This window comes from Rattus rattus, chromosome 2, assembly GCF_011064425.1.
Source record: "Rattus rattus isolate New Zealand chromosome 2, Rrattus_CSIRO_v1, whole genome shotgun sequence".
Classification (NCBI taxonomy): Eukaryota; Metazoa; Chordata; class Mammalia; order Rodentia; family Muridae; genus Rattus; species Rattus rattus.
The window spans coordinates 155,213,887-155,237,668 of NC_046155.1; the positions used below are offsets into that span (position 1 = coordinate 155,213,887).

At 51.7% G+C, this 23,782-nt stretch overlaps 2 protein-coding genes and 1 pseudogene across 3 annotated transcripts in view; 2 read left to right on the forward strand and 1 right to left on the reverse strand.

Annotated features, from left to right (window-relative positions):
- Positions 1–2,586, reverse strand: part of Shank1 (SH3 and multiple ankyrin repeat domains 1) — a 47,016-nt gene extending 44,430 nt beyond the window's left edge. The window contains 3 exon segments of the mRNA XM_032893776.1: positions 1,138–1,209; positions 1,622–1,825; positions 1,987–2,586. Coding sequence (XP_032749667.1) covers positions 1,138–1,209; positions 1,622–1,825; positions 1,987–2,241 — 531 coding nt within the window. The 5' untranslated portion in view covers positions 2,242–2,586.
- A 5,601-nt stretch (positions 2,587–8,187) lies between these two features.
- Clec11a (C-type lectin domain containing 11A) lies at positions 8,188–12,508 on the forward strand. 2 transcript variants are annotated; one of them, XM_032893777.1, is made up of 5 exons: positions 8,188–8,611; positions 8,756–8,957; positions 9,193–9,384; positions 9,789–9,998; positions 10,221–12,508. In XM_032893777.1, the coding sequence occupies exons 1-5, from the start codon at positions 8,465–8,467 to the stop codon at positions 10,664–10,666; spliced, it is 1,197 nt and encodes a 398-aa protein (XP_032749668.1). In that variant the 5' UTR covers positions 8,188–8,464; the 3' UTR covers positions 10,667–12,508. The 2 variants fall into 2 exon arrangements, with proteins under 2 accessions (XP_032749668.1, XP_032749669.1); XM_032893778.1 differs by lacking the exon at positions 9,789–9,998.
- Positions 12,509–13,854: 1,346 nt separating this feature from the next.
- On the forward strand, positions 13,855–14,776 carry LOC116893327 (annotated as a pseudogene).
- The last annotated feature ends 9,006 nt before the right edge of the window (positions 14,777–23,782 follow it).

Here is a 23,782-nt window from a genome sequence, read left to right on the forward strand (position 1 = left end):
ACACACACGCGCACATGAACGCAAGCAATTAAAAATAAAATAAATGTTAGAAAAAGATGCAGTGGAATTTTTGTGCTGTTTTTGCGGTGTGACTCAGTTCACACCTGTCACATTGTACAAAGGAGCTGTACATGGCCACTGGCTCCCACAGTGGATGGCACAGGTAGAGAGGAGAAGGCATGGAGTGGGAAAGATCAGGGTGGATGGCGTGGGAGGGAGAAGCCTGGGGGGAAAACAGATCAGGGAATTTCTTTCCATTAAATGTCAAGAATTACTTCCCTCTGGCCAGAGGAGCCTCCTAACTTCCTCCATGCTCCTAGAGGGCTAGGGCAGACACAGGAGAGATATTACCCAAGGTCAGGAGGGAAAGGACCAAACAGAATAAATGTGGCTGAGAAAAAAGGTCAGAGCCTGTGGAGATACAGGCATAGGACTGGGGAACTGTGGATGTCCATGAAATACTACCCAGGTAGGAAATTGGCTGATGTAGGGTTAAAAAAAAAAAAGACCCTAAGTGCTCCTGAGCAGAGAAGGCAAGAGTTCAAAGAACAGATTGAAGGGCTAGGAGTAAAGCCTTGTTATGCAAGGTGGAGCCCCAAGTTTGATTCCCCGGAACCCACATAAGAGAGCAGGGGTGGTTGTGTGCACTTGTAAACCCAGTGCCGGAGAGTTGGTGACAGACATTTCTCCAGGGCTTCCTGGTCAGCTAGTCTGACCTGGGTGGTAAGCCAGTAAAAGACTATTAAACCTAAGGCGAGGCCAGTGAGACAGCTCACCAGGCAAAGGTGCTTGTCACCAAGCCTGAACACGAGTTCCATCCTCGGGATCCCTATGGCGGAAAGAGAATAATGGCTTCCCCAAGTCATCCTCTGACCTCCACATGTGCACATCCACTCACTCCGGCACCACCAGCACCACCCATACACACACCAGGCACAGGTGCCGTCTGAGGCAGGTGAGGCCACAGAGGGAAGTGGGAAGGGGTTATGATGGGTGTCTCCAAACAGGATGCACCCTCCAAGTTAAATGGGGGACTTGGCATAGCTGAGGGGTTGGCAGAGGGAATGGTTGCTGGGGAGAGACTGGGAAAGAAGGTGATGAACAGGGTGGGCACAGGGGGCAGCAGGGTGCTCTCACCTTCGTGTGCAGTTTGGCCAGCTGTTTCTCATCCAGGTTGGTCTGTTTGTAGACTCGGGTCTTGTAGCGGAACTGAGGCCAGGGATAGGATATGCGGGGACACAGACTTATCAGACTCTTGGTTGGGGAGCAATGTCTGACACTGCTCTTATCCTCCCAGAATGAGTTCAGGATAAGCATGGAAATGGCTGTAGTTTGGGTGACCTTTCCGAGTGTACCAGGTCATCAAGGTCTACGGCACTATAGCCCCTACCGTGTAAGTATAAGCATGGACCACCCCCACCACCAATTACATGGAATGTTCTAGAATGACTGTAGTTGGGATTCCCTCACTTGATGGCATAAGGAGCTTAGGGAGAGGAAAGAACACCATCTGAGGCAACTCAGCTGGCGATTTGGACTCGGGTAGTCTTGAGGAGCCCACTGGGGGGTTCTTTTGGACTTGGAGTGGATGTGTTCCAGGGCATGACTTCTGTGGCCTCACCTCCAGGTAGGGTACCCCTTTCTCAAAGGACTGAGGGTACTCTCTTAGAAGCCTCTCTTCCTCCAGGAAGTTGGCATCCCGGCCTGAGGTGGCTGGCTGGAACAGTCCATAGTTTAGCACGTCCTGTAGACTCTCGCTCAGGGCACAGAGTACTTGCTGTTTGGCTGTCCAGATGGTAGCATCCGGGTTGAAGCGTAGGCATTTCTGGTGGGAGATAGGATGGCCAGGGCTAGGTTGGGTCAAGGATCCGAGGGTCAAGGGTAGGTTGGAAAAGGAGTAAGATTGCAGCTAGATCTGGGATTGAGGGTGGGGAAAGACTTGGCCAATGTGTCTGTCTGTCCGCTGGCAGGTGAGTAGCCACTCACCGTCTGGTGCAAGTCAGGGATGCCAATCCTGAAAACCATCATGCTGAAGTGGGCGTCGTCAGGGACAGACATGGAGCGTCCCTGGAGGCCTCGGGTAGAGGCCAGGTTACCAGGTGCTCCGCTGCCCCGGCCCCGAGTACCCTGGGGGCCTCTTCCTGGTCCGTCTGGGGAGCTGTCCGATTCTGAGCCCCCCTCGGGACACTCGCTGGCACTGTGGCGTTCCTCGTCCTCGCTTGTCGCGGGGCTGTGGGTCATCGTGGGGCCACGGGGCGACGGGGGACAGCAGCATCACAGGCAGCTGAGCAAAGCAAGAGTGACCCTCACTGTAGAGTCACTCGGAGGCCACCAGTTCCACTCAGTAGACAGACACAGGGGCAGCCTGTTCCCTTTGCCCTGGGAGGTGAGGGAAACTAGACATGCCCTCAGCCCTCTGCACAGACAAGCTTGCACCACCTCTGCAGCCTTCTTGGCACCTTTCTCCTCCCTGTCCTTGGCCCTGCTTGCAGCCCCCATCCCCCTGCGCTCCACTTTGTGGCTGACCCAGTGTGTCCCAGAAATCACAGAATCACCGCGGGAGCTAGTGGCCCACTTTGTCAAGCTACAAAAAATAAAAAAAATAAAAAAATGAAGCTAAAATTAGCTAAGGACAGACAGGTGGACCAATCCACCCCGGCATCCTGCCCTCCTGGCCAGAGCCTGGCCCCTTCACCCCAGGGAGGTGGAGACTGACTTTAATAGTAAAGATGAGATGGAGGTGTGAGTTTTGAGCCTGGGGCAGCAGGAGGTGCCCGAGAGCTGGTGATTTCACTGAAGTGTGGCTGACCACATGTTTAGAGGGCTGCTGTGGGGAATGAGCTGTCCCTGTAGGGGATGGAGGGACACGAGTGGGGGTGGATGAACAGAAAAGAGAAGTTCCCCTGAGCTGTGCCCAAGGGAACGATGAGAGGTTACTGGGGCGTGTGAAGAGGATGTGTGGGTGGATTGGGAGGCTGGCCCTGGCTCTGGCTGGAAGGTCCAGGTGACAAGCTGTGGTGGCCTGGGTGGGTGTGGGCAGTTGCAGGTGACCTGTGGGTGTTTCAGGAATGGCACAGCAGGGTGGGTGGGCTGGCACTGCTTGGTACTGGCGGCTTCACCGAGGAGAACTTGGATTGGGTGGGGTGTCTGGGGAGGAGGCTAAGAAGTGAGCTGCAACAATATGGGGGACCAGGAGATGCGGAGGGTCGTCCCTCTCAAAGTGGCCTACTGAGGGGTGGCACCTTTCCAAATGTGGTCCTCTTCTCTCTTGTTTGCCACCCCCTACTCCCCACTCTAGAACCGGAAAGCAGAATGTCTGGTCTGGTCCCTCCCACCCCACACCAGGCCCGGCTCCTGCACCGTTGCCATGGAGATGGGAAGCAGTGGAGGGTACTGCTGACTTTGGGGGAGTGGGGATGGGCTAGGGGGGGAGGGTTGGGGAAGGAAAGACGAAATGTTTAAGGAAGAGAGTTCCAAGAACTGTAGGCGAGCAGGCGTCTAAACGCGGGCTGAGGAACCCTCCCCCTCGCGGGGACCGAGCTCTGAAGCACCCCATCCCAGGTACCCTGCCTTGTTGCTCAACCCGCTGGGCTTGGGAGGAGACCCGGGCCTCCTGCTCTGTCTGCTGACCGCCCTACACAACCTCCCGCCTGGCAGTGTGACCTCAGCCACTCCCCCTCGGCTGACCCTGGCTGACATCCCTTCTGCAGCTACAGCTCTGCAGGGATGGGGTGGCAGATGGGATAAAAGGTCAGCAAAGGCCGGGTCCCCCATAGCGCGGGCTCTACTGCCCCAACACCCAGGACAACTCGGGGCCCCTCCCCCTCCGGCCTCGAGGGAGGGAGCGGGCACACTCCGCCGGGGCGGCATGAATCAAAAGCTCGGCGGCTAAGAATAGCTGGCACGCAGCTGGTACCGAGACGGGCTGAGGAATCGGCGAGGGGGGGTGGCGAAGGGGAGAGAGGGGGTGCCCTGAGAGGCTGCGGGGGGACGGGGACGGCTGGCGTGGCCAGGAGCCGGGCCCCGGGAGAATGAATGGAGGTGGAGGAAGGCGGGAGCAGGGAGGTTGGTGAAAGAATAGCCCTGGGTCGGGAGAGGGAGCTGGGACTGGGGGCGGGAGCAGAGGGGGCGCGCCGGCCTGCGGAGAAGGAACCCGAGGCGCGATGGGCACGCGAGGCGCGGGTGGGAAGGAACTATAGACGCCTGGAAGGGGCGCCAGGTCCAGTCGTCGTGGGAGACTCTGGCCCAGACCCTGGGTTAGAGTGGCTGGGGACAAGGGTGACCTAGGGGAGGAGCCCAGGTGTGCTGGGGTGGGCGAGGCGGGGGAGTGGCCGAGCCCCGCTGGAAGGCGGGGACCAGGACCCAGTCGTGGCCCGGGAGAGCCTCGGAGACCAGTACGGCTTAGGGGGCGCAGCACGTGGGGGATGGGGCACACCCTCCTAGCAAGGATACGATCTGGGACGGGGCACTCGGGACCGGGTCGCAACCCAATTTGATGTTACCCGTAGGGGCCACGTTACCTTCCACACCCTCACCCCCCATACACACACCCTAAATGTACACCCAGGCTGGAGCCGGCGCCAGGCCAAGGACATCCGGGGCGCCTCCGCCCTCTCCCGCAACCCCAGTTCTTGCAATTGCACCCTACCCCAGAACCTCCCAGTAGTGCCCCATGCCCTTACCTGCCTGGCGGGGCTGCTGAGTCCCGGTCGGCGGCGCCTGCGGCCCTCCCCCCCCCCCCCCCCCCCCCCCCGAATGGGGGGACCCTCAGGCCATGCCCCACCGCCCCGGAGGGCGAGCGGGCCCAGGAGGGGCGGGCGAGGGCAGGGGGGGAGGGCGGGGGGGCGGACCTCACCCCCTGCGGGCCGGGCCCGGCCATCCGCAGCGCGCCCCCTTTCTGCCGCGCCCGCGCGCCCCTCCTGCCCGCCCGGGGCTGGGGTCCGGCCGGGCTACGGGCGCCGCGGCTCCCTCCTGCTCTGCCTCCTCCTCCTCCTCTGCCAGGGGCCGCCGCGCCGCCGCCTGCTCCTGCTCGGCGCCTCCACTGCCACCCGGCTCGCTCTCTCGCACTCGCTGTCTCTCCCTCACCCGGTCTCTCTCTCTCTCTCTCTCTCTCTCTCTCTCTCTCTCTCTCTCTCTCTCTTCTCTCTCTCTCCCTCCCTCCCTCCCTCCGCCCCTCCCCTCCCTCCGGGAGCCCGCAGAGAGATATCGCCCCTCCCTGAGCCCCCAAACCTCGCCCATTCTCCCCCCCCAAACGCGGCTCCACCCCCTCCCCTCGCCATCCTCCACCCTTCATCTCCACTGCCCCATCCCCAAACCCAGACTCCACCCCTGCTTACCCCCATGTACCCAAACGGGATCCTGCTCGTCCTAGGGGAGCCCCTCCTCCAAATTGCTCCCCACCCTTTCTACACATGGTGGGGTGCTATTTGTATTTGTAGTGTCTGTATATTCCCAAATCGAATACTATGGGTTATAGATTCTGGTCCTGTACCCCCAAATATGTGTACCTTCACCCCTCCACATACACATACCCTGCCCCCCCCACACATGCACACAACTTTTCATATAAGCCCACATACATGGAAGTACCTGAGCACATACTCTTTCTTCCAAGCAGGTCCTGCAAACCAAGCATACCCACAGTTGCCTGCCCAGTATACCTGACCAGAGACACACACCCGGCTTCATGCACAATGTCACACCCCTGTGGCACAGCACACTGACAGCACCCTGCAAGATTTACCTACAGCACACTCCAATTGCAGGCTTAGATCTGCCCACCAGAAGCACGGGTAGACAGACGTGTGTGCTGTCCGAGCCAGCTCACCCACTCCACTGTCCATCATAGGTGTGTATGCCTGTTTGACTGTTGTACACCCTGCCCACAGCACCCCCTCCCCCAGTTATCCTTGAGTATATGCTAGGTGCCAGGATCGGGGACTTCTTTGCTGTCAGAGCACACAGAAAGGCTAAGTAATTTGGCCCAGTTCACCCAGTTATAAAGAGGTTGTATCAAGGGTGAAGAACACAGAGGGTGTCTCCATCTTCTCCCCAGTCCTGCTACGGTCTCTCAAAGAACATACCTGAAGATGTATGCCCTTATGCATCCTGTATCGCCTCCAATTTCACATACATGGGCATGCAAAGCTAACTGTGTGCAGGTAGTTAGCCCTCTCCTACCCTGTACATTCATAGAGGAAGGCAGATTCATTCAGTTCCTTTCAGTCCTCTTCAACCATGGCTTCCACTTTGCCCAGCAGCATCCCCAGGGCCACCAGGGAATACCAGCTCCTACAGAGGGTAGTTCTAGGCAGTTTCTGGGTTTGTTTCCAGCTGCGGGCTCTCTGGGATAAGCTGAAGTTGGTACCCAGCTCAGAGAGGCCCTCATCTTGAGGCACCCACCCAGGTGCTGAGCAGCTGTGCCCATGGAGAACAGCTGCTGGTGTTGGTACAAGCAGTGAGTGGCTATGAAGCATTCTACAGTTTACAAGGCCTTTCTGCATTGTATGGAGGTCTCCAGCTTCTGATGAGAAACCTCTGTGCTACAGATGAGCATCTGGGAGGCTCCAAGGGAGTCAGTTGGCTGCCCAAGGTCACTCTGCCCTCTGTGTACTAGGCTTCCTTGAAAACTGGTGTGTTCCTTTACAAGGGCTCTCGGCAGCTGAGGGCAGATGTGAGGTACCTGCTTGGAGCTAGAGGCCTTGGTTACATGATGCCACACCCATGACCTCCATAAGGCTGCCATGTCTTCTCTCTGAGCTTCTTTGCTTTGTCCTTGCAGAGCCTGGGTCCCCAGATCTCTGGTACATGAATTGGCAGGACCTGCCAGGCTAAAGCTAGAACAGCTCTGCAGGACTCATGAGCCTGGCATGGCATGGGTATGGCCTGGCGTTGGGACCTTCCCCTGCCTTCAGCACCTCTGCTCTGGCAGACACCGTGAGAACTCCGGGGCAACCTAAACACAAAGATCTGATTTTAAGGCCTTTTACCAAGTTATTTTAACATTGGTCTTATTCATCAGCTTAACTGAGCACCTACTAGGTGCTAGGAAGCCCTGCTTTGATTTGGGGATTCAGAAGCAGCCCTAAATCCATGCCTTGGCTTGTAAGAGACAGAGGTAAATAAACAAGACCATACTGGTTGAATCATACCTAGAAGAAAAGGGGGCATTTTGAGAAAGCATCTCTTGGTGGCCAGAACTGAGGTTTCAGTAATGAGAAAGAGCTGAGGGAAGAGTCTTCAGAAGGAGGAACAGGCTAGGAAGGACACAGCAGAGATGGAGGGTGAGGGGAGATGGGGTGAGATTGCAGAAAAATGGTTTTCTCCCAGGCCCCAGCAGGCTGTACTGAGGACCGAGGCCGGGGTTTGGCTTCTCTCCTGCTTCTGATGGGAAGGTGAGGAGGCAGGGGCGTGGGGAGTAATGTGATCTGATTTATGGTTTGGAAGGATTGCTCTGGCTGCGGCAGGCAAGCAGCCCAGATTGGAGGGGCTTTGTAGGAGGAGGGAGAGCAAGGGGAGGCCACTGCAGTGGTCCAGGCTGGGATGAGGCAGCTTGCAGAGGGTTCTCTGCTCACAGCCCAGTGCTTGGTTGGTATACATCCTGGAGATACCTGCTCTGACTGTCAACCCCTTCTCCTCCCTTGATGGGGGAGCCACTGGGCCCACTCCCACCCTCTCCCACCCCAGCATCAGCCTGCTCAGGGCCTGGCCTGCAGGAGAATCTTGGAGTTACACCTTTCAAGCTGCACGCACGCATGCTGTTCACACAAAACCCCACACGCAGGCACACACAAGGGCTGCTAGGGCTAGGATAGGCCATCTGGGTGGGGGTTGGGAGAGCCCCCCCAGAGCCTGAGAATGGTAGAAAAATTCCCTTCATTAGGCTGTGTGGTCACTGGTGACCACAGGATAATGACAACCTTTGCATACTCTGCAGTGTGCCCCTTCCTTGGGAATGGCCACGACAGAGAGAAGTGAACAGTCAAAAGCCCGGCATCCTGTCATAGGCTGCTTTGTTCTGAGAAGGTTCCTGGACCAAGGCCGAGGGCCACCAGTACCAAGGATGCCCTGGAGAACTTTCTTCATCTTCCCTTTATCCATCTAAGTGCTTGTTCTTGCAAAAGGGAGGAAAGAAGGCAGAAGCAGAGGTCTGGAAAGTGGCAAGGGGTGGGTGTGGGGAGACCCAAGGCGGGATCCGGCTTTGGAACGTTGGAGGTTTCCGGCCACAGAGGCAGAGCCTCCTGGAAGCCAAGAGGGGCGGGGAGACACACGAAGAGAAGCTGAGGAGACCAAAAATTGAGACAGAGCAGATCAGGACGGGAGGCAGAAGAGAAAGCCTGGCAGAGAGAAGGTCCAAGGGGCTAGTGATCTGCCCACCAGACTGGGACACTTGCTAGTTCTATACCCCAACCCTACCCCAGGCTTTCTGACCTCTACTAGTCTGGGCGCTGGGAAGTCCAGCTGGATGCAGGCAGCCTGGCTCTTGGGGGCCCTAGTGGTCCCTCACCTTTTGAGTTTTGGCCATGGAGCCCGGGGTCATGGGAGGGAATGGGAAGGAGTCTGGGGAGGTGCCCTGGAGGAGGAGCGAGATCGGGAGTCACTGATGTTGAAGGTGAGTGTTGGAGGGGCACTGTGGGCTCAGGATGAAGTGTTCAGATGGGCAAAGAAAAGTAATGGGGCTTAGATGGGACAGTGGGTTCCGAAAAGAGCTGAGAGGGTAGGTGGGAAGGAGGCTGACATACATTCTCTGCCCCAGAATCTCCAGGAGGCCCTAGGGCTGCCCACTGGGGTGGGAAATAAGGATAATCTTGCTGAAAACTCTGAAGGCAAAGAGGTCTGGGAGGCCACGGAGACTCAAGGGGAAGAAGAGGAAGAGGAAACTACCACAACACCTTCTTCTAGCCCCACTCCTTTCCCCAGCCCTTCTCCTACATCAGAGGACACTGTCACTTACATCCGTGAGTATCCAGAAGCCAGGGTGGCTTCTCTGTCAATCACTGACCCAACTAGAGGCCAGACACATCAGGGGGCCCCAAGGTCTCAAGAGCTCAAACCACTGAACCTCATAGACATGGTTCACACATCCCACAGATCGCCTCATCCACTCCACTCTTGGGAGTCTGAGGGCCATGCCCTTCCATATCCCTAGAGCCCTTGATTGTGCCTCCAGTTGCGAATTCTGTCTTTTAACAGTGGGCCGCTTGGCCAGCCTCGATGCAGGCCTACACCAATTGCACATCCGTCTGCATGTTTTGGACACCCGTGTGGTTGAGCTGACCCAGGGGCTGCGGCGGCTGCGGGATGCCGCGAGTGACACCCGCGACTCAGTGCAAGCTCTGAAGGAGGTACAGGTCCGTGCTGAGCAGGAGCACGGCCGCTTGGAGGGTGAGTCTCAGCGGCACCAAGAGGGTCTAAGTGGGAGAAAGGGAACCAGGGTGGTCTGAAGACCTGGGGACCACGGGTATCAAGATACCAGAGGGTCCACACACAATTGGGATGTGTTGGCATATCTAGAGCTAGATTGTGAGGTGGGTGAGACATTCCTTGCTCCAACCTGTGCCACACCCTGAAAGCCCCACCCATAGTCTGGAACCGCCTACACCCTGGTCACGCCCCCCGAAGGCCCTTGCTCCACCTCATTTCGACACTACTGCTCTAACTAGGCTCCCTGTGGCCCCACTCTTTTCAACCCACAAAAAGCATTGGCCCTGCCCCTAACAGCCTGGCCAGGCCTTACTGGTCACTTAAGTTCTAATCCCTCCTACTATCCACGCCCTCTCTGTCCTCAGCGCTTTGGCTCCTCCTGATGGTTTTCGACCACAGGAGGGCTGGTCTCCTTTTAACCACGCCTCCAAGTACCTCTGTCTTCGCTTCACTGGTCACAGAGGTTCCAACTTTGCCTCCGCCCCTTTTCAGCCTCCAATGCTATAACAACGCCCCCTGCAGTCCTGACTCGGCTTCATTGGTCTCCCGGCCTCAGCGCTTTGGCTCCGCCCCCAGTAAGCCTGCCTCCACCTCATTGGTCATCCTTCAAATAACTCCTTCACCTGGCCCCGCCCTCTATCTTTGGCAAGGCTCGACTACTCAGGCTCCTCCCTCTACCTACCGGCCCCGCCCTCTCCCGCCTCCTTGGTTCCACCTCATTGATCACCTAAAGGCCTAGCTTTGGCCTCGTCCCCTCCTACCCGCAACGTTCTGACTCCGCCTCACCCTACACACAGGCTGCCTGAAGGGCCTGCGCCTAGGCCACAAATGTTTCCTGCTCTCGCGAGACTTCGAGACACAGGCGGCGGCGCAGGCGCGGTGTAAGGCTCGAGGTGGGAGTTTAGCGCAGCCTGCGGACCGCCAGCAAATGGATGCTCTAAGCCGGTACTTACGAGCTGCTCTTGCCCCCTACAACTGGCCAGTGTGGCTGGGAGTGCACGACCGGCGCTCGGAGGGGCTCTACCTTTTCGAGAACGGCCAACGCGTGTCATTCTTCGCCTGGCACCGCGCACTCAGCCCGGAGTCCGGCGCCCAGCCTAGTGCGGCATCCCATCCACTCAGCCCGGATCAGCCCAATGGCGGCATCCTAGAGAACTGCGTGGCCCAGGCCTCAGACGACGGCTCCTGGTGGGACCATGACTGTGAGCGACGCCTCTACTTCGTCTGCGAGTTCCCTTTCTAGAGAGCAGGTCTCTGCCACGGAGCTCTAGCGCACATTCTGCACCGTACACCGCGCACCCTACTGTTAGGGGTCTTGGGTCGCTCAGAGATTAAGCAAGACCATGGATACATTTTAATAAGAAGAGGCTTTTAATTTTAGATACTGGCACCCAGACTGATTGGGGCCAAGGTCTACACCTGAGATCGCTTCCAAGATGCAAGCCCTAGCTATTACCAGCCCAGAGCTTATAAAGATTGCATGTAGATTGCTGACATGGAGGCAGGGGCTTAAATTTTAACATATATGTCTTGCAGTTATCCTAGTTGTCCTTTGAGCAGAGGAAGCAAGATTGATTACAAAAGCAGAGATAGCAGTTAGTCTTACAACTAAATTTGCTAGAACAGCAAATTTTACAAAGCCAATCAATTTCAAAATAGTCTTCAATGTCTGGGAGAAAGGGGAAGTGGACTGCTAGTGTACAGCCTGCACAAGCTAGGAGCTTTCGTCTTAGAGCCATATTTGCTTTGGTCTCTCAAGCGTAGTGAGTCTAAACTTCTAAATGTAATGTTGATACCTACGGTGTACATTCTGCACCCTGTACCCTACACTGTGCGCCCCACATTCCACTCTGTACACCTTCCATTCTACAACCTACATAGTGCAACCTGCACCTTGAACTTTCCTTGGGCCAGAAGTGCCACCAATCCTGGCTGGTCCCCCACCCCCACCCTGAGAGCTAGCCTATACAACTTCTCCATGTCCCCCCACCTGTCTTTGAAACTTCAAGGTCCCAACTAGGCCCGGTGCCAATAAATCCTTTTAAAATATAATTTGAGGGGCTGTGGAGTCATCTGGCCTTTATCTTGCCTGGGGGAGGGGGGCAGTTAGGAAGTACCAGACCCTGACTTTGGGTAATTGTGTTTTTAAAATACAGAATGTCAGAGAGCACATGTGCATAGGAACATGCGGTTGTGCACCCCTGTGCACAGATGCCTGGCGTATTCATGCACCTATATAGGTGCCAACATCCCTAGCCTGCTTCCTCACAGAGCCTTTAGGACCTGAGCCCTGTCATCATTTCAGACATGGGCCTTGGCCCTGAGCAGAGGCCAAGGAAGCATGAAGGTGCGTTTTAGGTCTTGTTTTCTCAGACCTGTTTTCCCGTTGGGGGAGGCAGGTGGGGGCCACAGTATTACTCCATCAAGCCCATTCCAGAGAGGAGAGACACCCACCACACTCAGAACCTCCCAAGTATGTGAGGACTTTCCTTATGGGAACCTGAGGTTCCCTCAGTTATTTCCTGCCTGAGAAGACAAGTCAGTCTTCCCTCTCTGAGCCCAGGTCTCCTAGTCTGATAGCTAGGGCAGCCTCTCCCATTTTGCATGTCTCTTTGGTGCAGCCTTGTAACCTGAACATCAGAAATGTGGAAGTGGCTGAACATGTACCACCAACCACCTCTGCCCAGACCTTACCACTTCATGCTTTATCTTCTGATAGGATTACTCCTAGCCCTGGGCCAGCCTGACTCTCAGCACTGCATGCAGGTGACGGTGTTGTGTGACTTTTTATGGGCTGATGTGAACAGAGGTCTGTTTACACCAGATAGGGCACCAAAGACAGTCTGAAGAAATGATCACACCCAAATCTAGCTGCATCCCTGGAAGACCCTCATCCCATGTCCCCATGTTACAATCTGCAGGCTGCTTTAGCTCTAGTGAAGAGTCTCCCTTCTCTTTGCAGTTGTTTACTGATGGATGACCTGGAGGTAGGGGTTGTGAATTTGTAACTTTGAACTTTCTGCTTTCTTATGACCCTCCCTCCTCCCTCCAAGGAGGGATTAAAATAATGATGTGTTTGCCTGCATGTATGTGTATTCAACATGTGTGTGTCTAGTGCACAAGAAGGTCAGGGGAGGGCAGATACCATAGAACTGATTGTTACAGATAACTGACTTACAGATAACTATGAATCACCATGCAGATGCTGGGGATCGTTCTGGGTCCTCTGTAAGAGCAATGAGTGATCTTCAGTACTGAGCTGCCTCTCCAGCCCGCATGAAGCAATATTATAGTCAGAAGGAAATAGTCACACAGCAGAGGGGGTTCTCTTGTGTGAGGATTAGCTTTGCAATATGAGTAGTAGTTGTATCATTGCCAGGATAAGACACCTCACAGAAACTCCTTGAGGGAGGAGGGGTTTTGGTTCACTATGGTAGGGAAGGCATGGTGGTAGGAGCAGCCTAAACCAGGCAAACCTTGATAACAAGCACTTGAAGGTGCTGGCTTTCATACCTGGGAAGCTTGGTGAATAGCTTAGACCAGAAGTGGCATTGTGTGGTCCTCCTCAAAAGCCAGCTCTGGTGACCCACCTCCACCAAGCATGCCTCCTTTCTTGAAAATTCGAGAACCCTCAGAAAAGACACACCACCGAGGGCCTGAATGTTCACACACATGAGCCTGCAGGGTAGGGCATAATTCATGGCCACATCCTAAGGAGCCCAAAGCAGACATCATCATGAGCCTGGGAATGGGTATGTGATCCTGACTGTCCTTGTGTTTTCTGCTGGTGTCCCTCTCCCAGCCATGGCCCCTTAAATGTCACCTTTGGAAACACTGTTGAATGGAGGATCTATGCCAGTTATCTCCAGAAGAGACTCATTCTCAGTCCTAGGGCTCCAGAAAAGTACAAAATAACAGGAGTCAGTTGGGCCTGGTGGTACACACCCTTAATTTCAGAACAGCAGAGGGAGACAGGAGCATCTCAGTGATTTCAAGGCCAGCCTGGTCTACAAATGGAGTTCCAGGGCTACACAGAGACCCGGTCTCAACAAACAAACAAACAAACAATAAATAAATAAATTAAAAATGTAATTTTAAAAGCTGTTTTCTTAAGAGGTTTCTATGAGTGGCGACACTGTTCAGGACTCAGGTCATTAGTTCTGATGGCATAGTCCCATGTGATCAACTTGACATTCTTTAGAGTCCCCTGGGAAGAGCATCTTAATGAGGGGGCTGCAGAGATAGCTTAATGGCTAAGAGCACTCGCTGCTCTTGCAGAGGATCAAAGTTCAATTCCAAGCATCCGCCTGGTGGCTCACAGCCATCTGCAACACCAGCTCTAGGGAATCCAATAGGCACGTGCGCGGTGCACATATCTGCAGACAAAATATTCCTATACATAAAATAAAGTGAATAGAAACAACATGGCAAATGTCAGGGAGAAGAGGTGGTGGCAGCAGCTACAAGTGAGGCTTGAAGGAGAAAACCACTGCTGAAGAGCCTCAAGTGGCCACGTTCTCAAGTAATGAGGCTGCAGACGGCAGGCTGCCTTCCTCCTGGGCTTCACGATAACCGCGGAGACACTTGATGTTCACGCGGTGGGAACAGCAGAAGAAAAAGTTGACAGCTAAGAAAAAACTTTAAAAAGGGGAGAGAGAGGAGCTCTTGGAGATAAGGCTCCACGAAAGCCTGTCCCCAAGACCACTGGCAAGTCTACGAAGAAACCACAGTAGACCCCAATGGCAAAGAGGTGGCTTATGATGAATTTGCTTCTTCAACAGACCTAAGATTCTCATCGCAAGGTCAGATAGACCTCATGGGAGAACAGCCCGACTCTGTGAGCAGTTCTCGACACTTACAACCACTCTGAAAAAATCAACCCACACTCCATTGCAGGAGATTTCACAAACCTGATTGCTATTAATGGAGATAATAAAACCCCAAATAAACTTATTTTGAGTCACTTGCTGAATGGTCCAACTACTCATTTAAAATAAGTAGTATTTGTCTTCGTAAAGAAACTAAGGAATGAGACCAAGACAAGTCTGAATAACTTTACAGCGCAGCAAGGTCATTCCATAGACAGATGTGTGGTTGCTTCTCTCTTTCCCTGTAATCCTCACTTTATTGGAAGGCAGGTTGCCACATTCCACAGTCAGTGGGATTACATCATGAGGTTTCACAGACACATATTCAAGAGTGAAAAGAAAGTGGGAATTCAGGAATCGGGACCAGGTTAACCTTAAAATTATGATCTCTTCAGAAGAGAACCTTTGATTCTAAAAACAGAGAGTGTGAATGGGTCCATAAACCACGGGAAATGAACACAAGCCAAAGAAAATTCCATTTATAAAGTACTGGGGGAGAAGTATTGAATTTTGCTGGACAGGCCTGTTTTGAAAAACTTGGTAATTTAACAGAACACCCTTTTCAAAATGTAATTAATTAATTTTATAAATCTTATATTTGAACAAATGACCCAAGTGCTATGAGTTTCCGCTCCATGTAGTAAATAAAAATAAACATAATTTGGTTAAGGGGTCTAAAAGGCTGAAAATTTGCTGCCATTTTGGATTAGTTGTGGATAAATTCATTGGGATGAAGATTCAAACTAACGTTCTAATTTGGACTCCCAAAGAATTTGTAGTATTGCTGGTAGCTAGTGCATAGCCTTGATTGAATAAACCAGTCTTGGAAGCCAGGTTATCAGGACTTGAAACAAAATAACAAGTCACTGAAGTTAACCTTTCTTCCTGGTTTGCTTTCACCTTTCTACCTAATTACCCTCTACTGTGCTACTTCATTTCCGCACTGTCTTGAGTTCCTAAGTTCTTGATTCTTCTGATGGAACGCTTTATTTCCAGCCTGAAGCAGTTGTCTCCTTTGGTACAACTAACTGCTAATACCACTATGAAGGATTTAATTTGGAATCTAATGTCTGGGTGAGCCTAAAGGGCAATGTCAAATGGTCTGTATCTCTTTCTGCCTATTTATTTATTTATTTATTTATTTATTTATTTATTTATTTATTTATTTTTGGTTTTCTTGAGACAGAGTTTTCTCTGTGTAACAGAGCCCTGTCTGTCCTGGACTCACAGCCTCTGCCTCCCATGAGCTGGGATTAAAGGCATGCACCACCACACCTGACTCTGCCTTACTTACTAAACAGGGTCTTTCATTAAAACTGGAGCTCACCTTTTTAACCCATGCTGGTGGCCACAACATCATCTCCCTCACACACAGCTATGCACAGTTATGACAGGGATCTGAATTCAGATCACAAGTGCATAGCAAGTGCTCTTATCCACCGAGCCATCTTCCCAGACTTAGTTGGACTATCTGAAGATGTTCCTGTAACTAACTGAAGGATAGAACCTGGACGTTTCTCAATCTTTGAACAAAGATTTGCAATTGTTCTGTAAGTTCCTAGAAGCCTTGCCAATATAAGGCATTGAGTCTGGAAAGCTGATGTTGAAAAGGTTAATATTCAACACATTTCTTACCTATAACAAGGCCAAAAATTTGTATGCTGTTTTCTTGTATGCTACAGACAGTGTATATAAACTAGTTAAGCCTTGTGAGACAAAAACCCGTGAATATCAGAGGTAGATGTTAAGAACCAACAAATAGAAGATTGTGTATTATGGCACATGCTACAGGGAAGCTTTTCTACCGACTTCATATTTAGTTCTCTTTAATAGTCACCGGTTCATGAAAAGCGGCTTGAGAAACCAGATGGGAGAAAAACCAATAAAGCGTGGTCAAACAGGTAACCATTGGTAGAGGTTGGTTGTAGGCGCCGCAGTAGAAAGAGAAGCTTACCAAGATGCTAAGCCTTCATTTTCCCAAGGAGCAGAAGGGTTCAGACTTCTTGGAAAAAAGGCTGACTCTGACTTTTGTTCAATCATTACACAAAGTTAATTGGGGCTGGGAAAGGTCCCAACTACCAAAGTTATCTCACCCTTGCTGCCCATGAAAGCAGACAGCCCACATAAATTTCAGTCCCTTTCGACCATGGCTATCCATAATCAAAAGAACTCTTAAGTTTTCCAGGAGTGTCTTAGCTACAAGCTCTCACATAGTACCAAGTGCAGACTTTCCAAGGAGACAGCATTTCTTCAAGGTTCAGTCTTAAAATAATTTTGTCAGCCTCTACTGGTTAATCCAAACACAGCAAAGGTTCTGCAGAAACGTTTCACTGAAAGCCAGACACGAAGGCTTTACCTTACATATCATTACAGTTAACTGAAAAAATTTTGTAAAGAAATTTTACAAACCATGGTTTCTCTGGCAAAGAATCACCTTCAAAGACCCTCAAGGTCTGTGTGATCTGGCTGGAACGCACAGTACACACCTTTAATCCCTCTGGCTAGTATAGAGACATGCCTTTAGTACACATTTTTCATCCCAAACAATGTAGGTAAGTAAAGTTGTTTGTAGAAGAAAGCAGTCATGTTCTAAAGTGACCTCTAATTGAGGGCCAGACAAAGTGATGAATCAGAGAAAGATTTGACAGAACAAGTCAAAGATAGGATATGCCCAACTCTTACAAGAAAGGATAGGAAAGGGAGGTGACTTAAAAGAGCAGCACAGGGAGAGAGAGGGAATTCTGTTGAGTTGAGTTGAGTGGAGTTCAGTTCAGTTCTGTGTAGTCAGTGCAATTCAGTTTGTGGAATTCAGGGGCAGTTTTGCCAAGCAGTGCAATTCAGAGAGAAGCTGAGAGAAGCCAGTTTGAATCAGTCGGCTTGGAGAGGAGTTTGAGCCATAATAGTTGTGTTGACCAGCCACAGTTAAGAAAGAACTGGAAGGGGTGAGCTTATTCAATGGTAAGCCTTTGAGACAATTACATCTGGTAAATAAAAGTTAGTTTTACCACATTTTTATTGGGGAGCTAGCCCATGAAAAGAGGACTCCTGCCAGGGGTTGCAGGGCCCAGTTGGGAGACCAATATGACCACAAGACCTGTGCCATGCAACCCAGGCAGGGAGCTAGCCTGAGAGGACCACCAGTCTGGTACAGCACAGAGGGCAGATTGTGCCCAAGATGACCCCTGCCCCATGCTATAATGCACTAGCAGGGCATAGCACTCTCTATGCAAGACCACTCCTAAGGTGACCCCAGCACCCAGAGACTTAGGTGCCACTAAGAGGAACATGTAAGTGCTAGAGAAATGGAAGAGAGAGAGAGAGAGAGAGAGAGAGAGAGAGAGAGAGAAGAAGAAGAAGAAGGAGGAGGAGGAGGAGGAGGAGGAGGAGGATGTGGGCACAATAAAGAGAGGCAGAATTGGAGGATAGTGAGGGACAACCTCATGTGAGTAGCTGTAGATGCCATCTATGACTATGGTGGGATCCTAGCCAGTGCTGCCACTGAGGGCCATGTCTGAGTTCATGACCTAACAGCAGAGGAGCAGGAGGTCTGTTACCACCAAAGACCAGGTGGACATCCCTGGTCTGGGCTGCTGCCTGGTGCCATATTAATAACTGAGGACTGTGCAGAACTGGCCACCTCTCACCCAGGCATCATGGGGGAGCTGGCCCTGAGGGCACAAGAGCCAGAGAACTGACCCCACCCCTCACTAGTGCAGTGCTCAGGAGAGGGGCCCTGCACAGCCCCCAGGAAGCACAGTAGATCTGGCTCTGATTGCAGGAGTTTGAGAGTGAGCTGGCCCCAAGGGTGTGAGCATGGGAGAACTGGCCCTGCCACTCATCTCCTGTTTGGTGGCATGGATGAAGGAGGGATGCCCTCCTCCGCCCTGCCCCATACTACTTGTGGCAGGAGGGAGAGCTGGCTCTGGGATCATGAGAACAGGAGAGCTCGTGCTCCTCATTGGCTGGAGCACTTGGGAGAGTAGGCCCTACACCTTGCCTGGGCAGCACAGTAGAGCTGACCCTAGTGTTGGGGTCACAGGTGAGCTAGCTCAGAGGGTGGGAGCATGGGAGAGCTGGCCTTGCAACTTGTCTGCCGTGCACTGGTTCACATGAGGGAGAGATGCCCTCCTCCTCCTCCTCTGACTTGTCCCTCACTTCCTACAGCAGACTGGAAAACTGTCCCTGTCCCTCACCAACTGCAACACTCAGAACAGCAGGCCCTACACCTCATCTGGGTAGCACAGTAAAGCTAGGCCTCATGGATGGGTGCAGATGAGACGCCCAGAGGGCATGAGAGTGAGGGAGCTGACTCTGCCCCTTGCTGGCCACAGCATTCGATGACCTAAGCAGGTCAGGGCTGAAGAGGTTCCTCCAGTGGTGTGGGTACAAGAGAACTGGTAGGCTGACCAGCTCAGATACCTCTCAGGCCCAGATTCAGGGCTTTGAGTGGGTCCACCCCAACATCTACCCCATTAATGAACTGCTGGAGCAGGTGAAGGGGCTGGTCCTATAGATCTAAAACTACAGACTCTCAGAGAGAGCAAGGACAGCAGGATATCCGAGAGGAGCCCCAGTGAGGTTCCAGTACTGATAGTGTAGCAGAAGCCAGAGGCCTCAATCCAGACCAATGGCTCCTTGCAATGAGCATTTGCAAGTCAAGAAGTGTGGACAAAAGGGTATACTGTGGGGCACACTGTGACACACCAGCTTCCAAAGAGGGCGATACAAGGGGATATGGAGATGAGTGGGATTAGAGTATATGATGTGAAATTTACAAGGAACCTATAAAAAGATAAAAAGAAGACTAGCAAGTGGTGGTAGCACACACATACACCCTTAGTCCCAGCACTCGGGAGGCAGAGGCAGTGGATCTGTGAGTTCAAGGCCAGCCCTGGTCTGTAGAGCAAGTTCCAAGACAGCCAGAGCTACACAGAGAAACCGACTTGAAAAACAAAAACAAATAAAAACACAAAGAGGTAAGTCTTTAAAAAAAAGATAGAGTCTCAATGAACTTTTGTTTAGATGGCCCATGGGCATCTCCGTGGGGGATACTCTGGATTAGGTTAACTGAGGTTGGAGAACCCTCCCCACATGTGGGCAGCACCATTTCGTGGGCTGCGCTCTGGACCAAATGAAAGGAGAGAGCTGAGCACTGTGCGCTACCCCACTGCTCTCTGCTCCTAACTGTGGATGTGATGTGGCAGCTGCTTCACCGATCCTGCTGCCTTGACTTCCTGCAGTGATGGACGTGAGCTGGTATTGTGAGCGAAATCAACCCTTTCTCCCTTGTTGCTTTTGTTCCGGTATTTTATCACAGCAACAGGAATGAAACCAGACAGCCAGTTACAGAAGCTGAGGCAGGAGGATCACAAGCTTCTTCAGCCTTCTTCCCACCCAGAAGAGTTAAGGATCCTGCTTTGTTTTGTTTCTAGAAATCTACACATCAAGCAGCCCTCTGTCCCTCGGTTCCTCCTATCCTGGCCTTCTTGTGTGTATATGTCTGCAGAGTCATGAGGGAGAGAAGGTGTGTGTGCGCGCGTCATGGTATTAGTGTGAAGGCCAGATGACAACCTGGAGATGTCAGGTCCAGAGGAAACTCCATTTCCCCAAATTCCAAAAGCCAGAAGGGACAGTTCCTGCTACACATTTCAGAGTCCAGGCTAGTTCTCCACCCCCTCCGCACCCTTAGACTCCCTCCAGCTCCCCATTCACCTATACCCCTGCTCTTTTTGGCTACCACACTCTTTTAATCTTCATCTCTTGGTACCCCGTCCGTCCCCAATCTCTCCGCTCTGACTTCTTTCACGGCCAGGTCCAGCCTGCTTTGGTTTCTTCCGGATGCCTCTAGCTGTTCTCTCTTATCTGTTAGGTCACAAACCTGGGACGAACGGTGGAAGTACCTATTTAACATATCAGAGGAGACTTTGACTGCCAGGCTCTCCCTGCATCCCTCCCTCAGTACTTCCTGCTAGCGGGTCCTCCTGGCTTGCGTACTCCACCCTGACCTTAAACTTCTCCAGCCCTGGGACTGGGCTGCCCTTCCTAAAGCTGGTTGTCCCTATATGATTCAATCGTTTTGGTTACCCACACCCTTTTTACCTTTGCCCTCCTGGCTGCTGTACCCATTGTCCTTGCTTTCTCCTCTCCCTTTCAATCCCCTCTCTTCACATGGCACAGCTCAATCTGGTCATATCCACTGGGGACTCTCACAGATGTGCCTGCCTCTGGCTGTGCCCTCCCACATTTCTTTTTTCTTTTTTAAGATTTATTTATTTATTTTTTATTTATTTATTTATTTATTTATTTATTTAATGTATGCAAGTATACTGTAGCTGTCTTCAGACACACCAGAAGAGGGCATCAGATTCCATTACAGATGGTTTTGAGCCACCATGTGGTTGCTGGGAATTGAACTCAGGTCCTCTGGAAGAGCAGTCAGTGCTCTTAACTGCTGAGCCATCTCTCAGCCCGGTCTCCCACGTTTCTATAAGAAACCTTCTACTCCACCGTATCCAGGAGCAGTCTTGTTTCCTTTCCTTAACCTAACAGTATCTACAATAACAACCTTGGCCTTAACCATACTATGGAATGGTCATATCAGCAGTTTATACAGGGTGCCAGTCTTTGCCTTCCACCTTGTTTGGGGCAGCTCACTTGTTACCACAGCACCCACCAGACTGGCTGGTGAGGTTCTAGGCATTCTCTTGTGTCTATGTTTCATCTCCCTCAAGGACCCCTGGGACTATAGACGCATTCTACTGGGTCCAGATTTTATATGGATTCTGGGGATCTGAACTCAGGTCTTCATGTTTGGATGACAAGTACTTTACCCACTGAGCCATCTCTTCAAGTTCTTAAGCTCTCAATGCTCTGTCCACTTAGGCAGGGCCAGGATTTCACTATGCATCTCTACCCCAACTCCCTTTGAGATTTCAGAACAAATCTCCACACACAACTCTCATCACCTAAGCAGGGCGAAAACTGATTTTGAAGTCACAAGCATCAACTGGCTCAAGAGAAACCATGAGTGAAGGTACTTATGAGTCACTATGTTGGGGACCGAGGTGAGTGAGTGTCAGATGCTTAGCTTCCTTCTGGTCCCCTCAGACACCTCTCCTGGACACGTACTGTTCTCTACATCAGGATGACTGTCTAGCATTTGTCTCCCTGTTCCTACCACCATATCAGCGTGAGAACAGGACTAAGGGCATGGAAAAAGTTCTGAAGTATGAAGCAGTGGGCTTGGCAGAGGGGTGGGCTTTATGGAGTTTGTGGAGCGTGGGCAGTGAGCGACTGGAAAATACAGAGTGCAAGCATTGCTTGGCCATTAACTCTGAGTTATGAGGGTAGAGATTTCCAATCCCAGGATCAGGGACAGGCCAGGAGCAGGGTAATTTTCTCCTGGTCTGTTATCCTACATTCTTCCCTTTTTGTTAATCGACTATTGATAACCGATCCAGGGTTAGGAAAGAGGGCAGTATTGTTAAGCCACTCCTTTGGTGTTGGGGGAAGGATTGAGGATCTCGGGGCAAGCTAGATCTTTACCATTGGGTCATAATCATGGATGGTAGGCCTCTGGTTCTATAGCCAGGGCTGATGATCCTATAGTAAAAACTGATTAAAGATCTGGTTAGAAACCTTTTGAATTTGTTGTTAAAGAAACCTAGACAATTAGCTTATAATACAGGGTGCAGTGAGTAGGATTTTTAAAAAGGAGGGGAAAGGGGTTATTAAGGAAGTCAATGTCCACTTTCATATTGGATTGTCCACGACCCACTGTCCAATAGCATTGAGTTGTTCTTTATGCTTTCAGAGATCTATCTGGATTTGTCAGATCCTGTCTTTTACTATACCCAGATTGGTTGACACATAAGCAACATTTCTCCCCGGGGAAGAGGCAGAAACCATCCTTCTGTGCTGTCCATAGATCTCATCCTTGCCTATTTTGTAGCATTACAGTGGCCAGTGAGTGAGTCTGTTTGGTCCTGGCGGGTGAGGATGGTCTGAGCCACCCATTGGAGGTCTTGGATGAACTGTGAGGAGAATCGATGTAGATTGTAAGGAAAGCTGTTTAAGTGGTGGTGCGACTTATACCTAGGACTGTGAGAGGGCAGGATTTGAAAGACTCATTTATCACACAGTGCTACTATAAATTCCATGATGGGAACTAGCAAGAACTCTTCGCCGGGTACCACACCCCGAGTTTTGGAGAAGGGAACAACAGGGCACAAGTCCCAGACCACCCAGAGGGTAGACAACTGTAAACCCGAGTGCCACAGAGTGTGGAGGCATTGCGGGCATCTGGGCAGAGAGGCTGGGTGGTAGTGCTGAGGGGTGGGGTATTAACACACTCTGAGGCATCCACGGTGCCCACAGTGTGTCTCGAGGAGTTAAAGCAGTCTGCAATACTGAAGAGAGAGATGCGGGAGAGGTGAGGGGCAGTAGTGATATTTGACTCAGAGTCATTGACAGGGGTAACATAGGGAGAGTTGATGGATGAAGCCACGAATGGCGCCGTGAGCTTGATCTGGGAGGAATGAACGGCCAGCGTTCTCGGAATGAGCCAGGCAGAGCATTGGTTAGCATCTGGTAGGTGGACGGTAGCATCAGTTAAGGTCTGAAACAAGAGAGTGACCATGAGGAGAATGAAGTGGGCTCGATAGCATCAAGAGGGGAGACATTAGGGAGGTGAGAGCCTTGATGAATGCTGGCTCACATCTCCAATTGTTTTGTACCTAGATGTGGGAAGAATGGGGTTGTATTTTGATCATGCCTGCTGCGTTTGTGTACCTGCTGAGCAGGTCATAATACAGTTTGCCAGTGACATGCTCCTCTCATCTGGTATCCCATGGGTCTTGGAAGAATCCCTCCTGTATGTAAAATTGAGATGGCGGAGTGGTTAGATCAGTCCAGACCCGTCATAGTATTTACAGGACCAATATGGGCAACCTCTGTAAGTTTCTGGCCACTTCTTACACTAACCTGTGGTGGCTTGAATATGCTTGACTTATATACTAAGTGTTGCTGTTAGGAGGAGGAGTGGGGCCTTGTTGGAGGAAGTGTGTCACTTTTGGGGTGGCCTTGAAGCTCAGTCTTCTCCTGAATGCTTTCAGACCAAGATGTAGAACTGTTGGCTCCTTCTCCAGCATCATGTCTGCTTGGATGCTGCCATGCTTCCTGCCATGATGATAATGAACCTCTGACACTGTACGTCAGCCCCAATTAAATGCTGTCCTTTATAAGAGTTGCCTTAGTCATGGTGTCTCTTCACAGCAATGGAAACCCTGAGACAGAAGTTGGTACCAGGAATGGGATATTGCTGTGGTACGCCTGGCGTGCCTGAGTGTTTGGAGGAATATGGATTTGGGGTCTTTGGATTTGGGAAGCAGTGGACTGCTTTAAGTGGGTCTTAATGGACCTTCCTCTTTTGGAAGACATTGGTGCTGAGGGTGATTTGAACTGTGCAGACCTGGCTCATTAAGTTTCAGAGA

What these genes read in the sequence shown, in the direction of transcription:
- Clec11a (XM_032893777.1), top strand. Translation starts at nt 8,465, where the DNA reads ATGCAGGCAGCCTGGCTCTTGGGGGCCCTAGTGGTCCCTCACCTTTTG. An exon ending in GGACACTGTCACTTACATCC is followed by an intron (nt 8,958 to 9,192) that starts GTGAGTATCCAG and finishes GTCTTTTAACAG; the next exon opens with TGGGCCGCTTGGCCAGCCTC. An exon ending in GGAGCACGGCCGCTTGGAGG is followed by an intron (nt 9,385 to 9,788) that starts GTGAGTCTCAGC and finishes CTCTGTCCTCAG; the next exon opens with CGCTTTGGCTCCTCCTGATG.